Here is a 7,235-nt window from a genome sequence, read left to right on the forward strand (position 1 = left end):
GCCAAATGCTTCTATAAAAAGGACATGGAAAACCTGATTTGATACACAAGAAATAACGAACGAAATATTGAGAGAGAATAAGGGTTTAAGTCTTGTGTGGTCGTGTGAATTGTAAGCCATTCAATTCATCCATAGATGATTGAATTGGTCTGATTTTTGAGTTGTAATTTGTCACTCTAAGCTTTTAAGCATGAGTGTGTGTCTACTTGATTGAAGTTGTTAAGTAAGATCAAGTGTGTGTCTTTGAAGAGTGTCTTCTTTTCATTGTAATTCTTGTTTATATCACTGGTGTGATTGAGGGGGAGTGAGTGGGATCTCATATCTAAGAGTTCTTAGGTAGAAGTCACACGGGTAGAGATTAGGTGAAAAAGACTGTAACTTGTGTTGTTTACTAAGAGTCTTTGAACTGATTCTATTTAGTGGATTTCCTTCCTGGCTTGGTAGCCCCCAAACGTAGGTGAGTTTGCACCGAACTGGGTTAACAATTGCTTGTGTCTCTTGCATTATTGTTCTTTATCTTTTATCCTGTTTGTATTGTTCAGATATTAGTGTCGTGACATTACCTTCGACATCTCATATCTGATACCAAAATTTCACAAAAATTTTGAATCAACTACTAGAAATTTTAAAAACAGTAAAAGAAATTCCAGTAAATTCCAAACTTCTTGGGATTTTGTATTGAAAATTCCAAAATTTCTGATATTAAGACTTAGTATTTTACCAGAAATTTCAAAACTTTCGGTATAAAATCCCTTTTGGTTTAACGAAAATTTCAAAATTTCCGGTAGTTATAAACACTTGATTTTTTACTGAAAATTTTGAAATTTTCGATATGGATACAAAATTTATTTTCATACTAGAAATTGTGAAATTTCCGATAGTTGCATTTCTTTTTCTTCCTTTTTTTAGTTGGATTTTTTTAATAAATTTTCCTTCTTTTGTAGTGAAATATAGAGGCAAACACGATACTATTGCAAACAGAACTACCGTAAAGCGGCAGACCAGACTAGGGATGCTAAGGGTGAGTCTTCTCGAATACGGGATGGACGAGTGGTTTCAACCGGTTCACACCGGAAACGGTTGGTTGAGCAGGGTGGGTTTCGTGTACCTCGTAGCACTCGACGCCGCCGAAACTCTACGGGAGGTGAGGCTCCGTTGAAGTACACTTCTGCCTTAATCAAAAATTGAGGAAGATGCATTTTTTTAGATGTTTTTATCAAACAACAAGTCACCTCCTATTTATACAACTTTGCACTTATTCTAGACCACACAAAATTGTCGGTGCAATCACAACCATCCAAAACTGTTGGTAATATCCTGAGCGTTTATTTCACACAATTAATACTATCGAAAATTTCATTAGGGTTGAAATTTCTAGTATCAATATGTAAATTTCAAATTTCCAGAATTATTTGTAACATACCAAAATTATGAAATTTCTGATTTACTGGAAATTTTGTAACACAACCGAAAAATTTGTAAGTATCAAAAATTTCATTTTGCCAACCGAAAATTTTAAACGTAAATTTCATTCAAGTTTTCATTAAGGGCAATTTGACAATATGAAAGTATGTGGGTGCCAAATTTAATTGGTGGCGCAAGTTAAATGCTCTTTATATAGACATCTAAAGCTCAGACCCAAACTATACAAACCGTATACAAACCGAGTCAAACCCAAAATATAAAATACAAAATCACAAGATATATTTTGACACTATTATGTGTTATATTCGACTCCGTCGAATACATCTGACTATTACAACTTCGACTAACTACTTCGACTTAATTGAATACTAGCTCTCCATCAAAGCATCGAATTACAATTTTTAAGACTAAAGTGTTTAATATTTATAATTTAAACTATTAAAATATCTAATATTTATAAATTAAATTATAATGTGAAAATAAATGTTTCACATGCCACCGTACATCTATTTTCCTTTCTAAAAAGTGTCTCATATCCTATGCATTATCTTGAGCCAAAAAAATATGAGAATTATTCCAAATTTTTACCACAATATTCAACTTTTTCTTCCAAAATATCAATATTCCTAACTTTCTCCATAAAATTCAAAAGAATCTCACTATCAAATAATTTCTTTTGTACTTAAAGTTCTTGGTGCTCCTATTCATGGAAAGCACCAATAATTCCAAAGTTCACTCCTATTTATTTTTTTAAAAATTATTTAATTTATATAAAATTAATATAATAATTGTTTTCAATTTGAATTTAAATTAATTATAAATAAAATTTAATTGATATACACTAATAATTTAAAAATATTTTACATCATTAACCATTATACTTTTATTAATATTTAACTTTTATTTTAATGATCTATAAAACAATATCTATGAATGATTCTAATGTACCAACGTTAAAATAATTTACAATGATATAACATAAAAATTAATCTCAATAAAATATATTTTCATAAATAAACTATTAACATTAATTTTTATATTAGGATATCAATATCTCAGCTTCACATTTTTTAATGCCTACGTCGTAAATAGATATATATATAAGACGATATTGTTTTCAAGATAAAACTACTAACTAATGTTTTTTTCACAAATTAATTAATGTTTTTCTTTCTAAAGAGTCAAGATTTTTAGTATTTTGCCCCATTAACATGTTTGTCTATAATCAGTTGTTTGCCTAAATATCTGCACCTTGTTCCAATTAATTGCTCCATTTTACATGAATGGCATAAAGAAATCTTTCATTTAGAATGCAGAATTGCAAATTAGAACAAAACAATCAAAGGTAAAAGAGACAATATTTTTCATGTCTAATGTAAACTATATATATATGTAATGTAAAACCTTAAACTATACACATTTTTATCCATATATATTACTATATCCATCAATTTCCTAACCATAAAAACAACTAAACAATGTGTCCAAGATCACTTGAATCTCCAACATTGGATTTAGATATCAAAATAAGCATAGCCAAAACTTGTTTCATATTTGGCCTACCATTTGGTGTCTCATTTGTACACTTCAAACCAATACATAGCAATTCAACCATTTCTTCTGAACCCAAATAACTCAAAACATGATGATATTGTTGTTGTTTTCTTCCCATCATAACACGCCTCGTCCATTCGACCAAACATTCTTCACCTCCATCCACTGCTTTTCTACCTGTAGCCAATTCCATAACCAACACACCATAACTATAAACATCACCTTTTGTAGTAGCTTTCATTGTTTGTCCATATTCAGGTGCAACATATCCAACAGTTCCGGCTACCATTGTACTCACATGACTATCACCAACATTAACAACTCTAGCTAGTCCAAAATCGGTTACTTTTGCTTTACCTTCTTTGTCAAGCAACACATTACTAGCCTTCACATCTCTATGAACAATTGAAGGGTCGCATTCGTGGTGCAAATAGACAAGCGCGCGAGCTACGTCGATGGCTATTTGTAGTCTTTTCTTCCGTGTCAAACCTGTTTTATCGGTTACTAGATCTTCTAAGCTTCCGCCTTCTATGTACTCGTAAACAAGTATCTTTTCTGAATTGTTTAGACACCAACCGTAGAGTGTGACGAGATTCGGATGAGGCCAACCGAAACCATGACCGCTTAGAACTTCCATTTCAGCTTGGAATTCCTTTTCGCCTTCGCGTCCTTCGCTTAGAAGCTTCTTCACTGCTACTTGTCTACCGTCTGCGAAAAATCCTTTGTATACTGTTCCAAATCCACCTCTTCCTATGATTCTGCTTTCTGAGAAAGTGTTTGTTGCTTTCAAAATGTCTGCATAGGTGAAAGCTGTCTTGTTTAATCGAATCACTTTTACCGAATCAGATAACCATTGTGGAGATTCTATTCCTGAACTGCTTGAGTCATTGCAGTGTTTTGTATGATCCCTCAAGAGATATTGATCTGATGGGGATTTGACTAATGCACAGACAATTATTGTCAGAAAACTAAATATGATAAAAACAAGTGTTATGGTTAAAAACACCAAAAACACAGTCAATTTTGTAGGCTTTTTATGGTCTTTGTTGTGAGTCATGTTCTTATCGTTTCTCGTGGTACTATTATCGATGAACTGGGGAAGGATCAAAAGAGGGTCACCAAAATATGAATCTTTACCAAAAGTAACAAATTGTCCACTTGATGAAACCACACCTTGTATGAAGGGATTGTATGAGATGTTGAACTTGTTAAGCTCAGCCACTTTGTTCAAACTTGATGGAAAATTCCCCGAGAAGTTGTTTCGAGACAAATCAAGATTTTGCAAGCAAATAAAGTTTCCAATTTCAGTAGGAATTTCACCTGAAAAATTGTTTGTAGTCAAGTTCAAGACCACAAGTGGAATGTCTCCCAACTCTGGTGGAAGTTTTCCAGAGAAACTGTTGAATCCCAAATGCAACAAACTGAAATTCACCATAGTTCCAATCTCTGAAGGAATTTCACCACTTAGTTTGTTTCCACTTAACTGAACATAACCAGATATCAAAGGTAACCTGAGAGAGGACCCTGGTGTGCAAAATGGGAAAATTCCATACCCTTTTAGCAATTTATTCCAAAGTCCTCTACAATTTTTTCTGGTTAAAATGTCATACACAAAGCTGAATGGAGGGTAATCTGCAGGTATCCATCTCTTCATTGCTAAACATTCACCAGAACCAGCAACTATTCCGTCTTTTCTCCTATTCAATTCAAATGTTTCCATCGCATTCTTTCCGATTTTGGAAAGCTCCTGAGGAAACTTTCCAGTGAGGTTATTGTTAGCAAGGTTTAACCATAACAAACTAGTACAGTTCCCTAACTCCGAAGGGATTGTTCCGTTTAACGAATTGTCTGCAAGCATCAACCACAAGAGTGATCTCAAGTTTCCAAGGCTTGGAGGAATCGGTCCACTCAACTGGTTGAAAGCAAGATCAAGAGCTTGTAAATTATGCATATTTCCAAATTCTGATGGAATAGTTCCATTGAATTGGTTATACGATAACATTAAAAGTTCTAGACTTTGCATATGAGAGATTTCAACGGGTAATAGACCTGAAAACTTGTTGAAGCTAAGGTCTAACCGTGTAATATTCGGCAATGTGACAATTCCAGATGATAACAATCCTCCGGTGTAAGAGTTGGAGTGTAACAGAAGAAACCTAACCTGCTTAAAATTTCCAAATATCTTTTGTATGTCACCACCAAAATTGTTTCGGCTCAAATCCAAGAAAACCAAGTTACTCAATTTCAAAAGGGTCTCAGGAATATCTCTTGAAAAGTTGTTTCCTCCCAAGTACAATCCTTTAAGCAGTGAAATGGACCCAATTTCAATAGGGATAGCTCCAGTAAAATTGTTGGTCGAAAGATTCAACATGGTTAAATTCTTGCAGTTAGAAATTTCCTTTGGTGCCTCCCCAAAAAAACTATTCTGAGAAAGGTCTAATTCCACAAGCTCACAATTCAACGGAAAAGCTTCGGACGAAACATTTCCATTGAGAAGATTCTCAGCAACAGAAAACTGCTTCAGCCTTGCAAATCCATTCCATAAACCTCCACTCAGCTTATTAGTACTCAAATCCAAGTACTTCAAATTCAAACACTGATCAAAAGTATCACCAATCTCACCGGTTAAGTTATTTCCCGACACATTCAAAGTCACTAAATTTCCACAAACGGAAGGAAAATCCAATAGCCCAATTTCTCCATGAAATCTATTCAAAGACAAATCAAGTGTCTCCAAAGTCGTCAATCCAGAAACATTCAATTCTCCCTCAAGAATATTATGAGAGAGATTGAGATGCAACAGTTTGCGACAGTTTCTCAAATCATCTGGAAAATTTCCAAAGAGCGTATTCTGCGAGAGGTCAAGATGTGTTAACTCAGTCAGCTCGGAAAAGCTTTGAAATATCTCTCCAGTGATGTCACTGTAAGACAGATCAATCGAAATCACCCTCTTGGCGTTGTTACACAAAATCCCTTTCCATTCACATGGACTAGAATCAGAACTATCATTGTTCCAGTATATGTACTTTCCTCGGTCTGCAAGAGTTTTATTGTCTAGATACTTTTTCAACCTCAACAGAATCTGTTTGTCTGTGTCTAAAGAATCTCCAACAACAAGACTACCTAGGAAAATAGAAAAACAGGAATTATAACAGAATCATCGTAACAATAACAAATTAACAAGGCCGAAAATAGAAAGATGAGTACCTGAAAGAAGGACGAAGGAAAAGAGTAAAAATAGATAGGAAGAGGAATGTGTTTCCTGCGAGTCTGACATTTATGTTGTTGTTTGGTTGGTTGTTCCTGGATCCTGTTGTTTTTTTGTTTATTGAGCAAAGCACATGTATGTCAGTTAAGAATAAAATAAGAATGGTGGAGCAAGAGCATTCAGGAGTTGAATTGATTAGAATGTGCAGACAAAATTGAAGTTTGAATTGTAACAAGATGCTACCTACCTACTTTTCACCTTGTTTTTATTTTTGTTGAAATAGTAAAATATTGATTTCATAGATTAATTAATATTATAATAAAAATGGAATGGTTTGTTAGTTGAGAAATGTGAAATGAGTTGCAAATTTATACTTTTGGGTCAGAGTCAGAGTCATACATAGCGCACAAGGGGGAAGGGAATGGAAGAGGATTTAGATAGAGAGGAGCGGTCGAGCCGCCCTTGTTGACCGGTTCGATTGGCTCGACCGGGTTAGATGGACGGTGACACGGTTTGTTAGTTCTAGATATGAAAATAACGCCGCGTTTTCTCGGTTCAGTAATTAAAAGGTGTTAATGTGTGAATTTCGTGGAAAATGTGATTTTGTGACTGAGGGAACAAGAGAGTACTAGTATGTTGTTCATCGTGTTGCTTTTTGAACTGTGATAGAGAAAATGGTTGTTTTCAAACTATCGCGTTTTAAGAGGATTATTAAATTGAGATTAGACAATGTGGATTTAGTTGAACAAAGACCATTCTTAATCAATTCAAATTCAAAAGTAGTGCCTTGATGATGGAAAGCGACAATAAACTTGCCGGCCTATGTCATTGCTTTTGCGGCATCATTTACCATTTATTTTAACATTATATTTTAACATTACAAAAAATATAATAATAAATCTAAATTTAAAGATAAAGATGTTAAATATTATAAGTAGTTTTGATTATCATGTTAATAAATGCAATGTTTAAGAAAAAAAACAATCAAACTAGTAATTTAGAACATTTCATAAAAATTAAAAGAAAGTTTAATAATTATTTAAATTAA

At 33.6% G+C, this 7,235-nt stretch overlaps 1 protein-coding gene across 2 annotated transcripts; it reads right to left on the bottom strand.

Moving 5' to 3' along the window:
* Positions 1-2,764: 2,764 nt before the first annotated feature.
* Positions 2,765-6,583, bottom strand: LOC127073753 (probable LRR receptor-like serine/threonine-protein kinase At1g74360). 2 transcript variants are annotated; one of them, XM_051014976.1, is made up of 3 exons: positions 6,435-6,583; positions 6,187-6,289; positions 2,765-6,102 (listed from the first exon to the last, which is right to left on the bottom strand). In XM_051014976.1, exons 2-3 carry the CDS (start codon positions 6,254-6,256, stop codon positions 2,897-2,899), a joined length of 3,276 nt encoding a protein of 1,091 aa, XP_050870933.1. In that variant the 5' UTR covers positions 6,257-6,289; positions 6,435-6,583; the 3' UTR covers positions 2,765-2,896. The 2 variants fall into 2 exon arrangements, with proteins under 2 accessions (XP_050870933.1, XP_050870932.1); XM_051014975.1 differs by having other exon boundaries at positions 6,187-6,530.
* Between the last annotated feature and the right edge of the window lie 652 nt (positions 6,584-7,235).

The sequence above is a fragment of the Lathyrus oleraceus genome, chromosome 4, assembly GCF_024323335.1.
Source record: "Lathyrus oleraceus cultivar Zhongwan6 chromosome 4, CAAS_Psat_ZW6_1.0, whole genome shotgun sequence".
In the NCBI taxonomy this organism is placed as follows: Eukaryota; Viridiplantae; Streptophyta; class Magnoliopsida; order Fabales; family Fabaceae; genus Lathyrus; species Lathyrus oleraceus.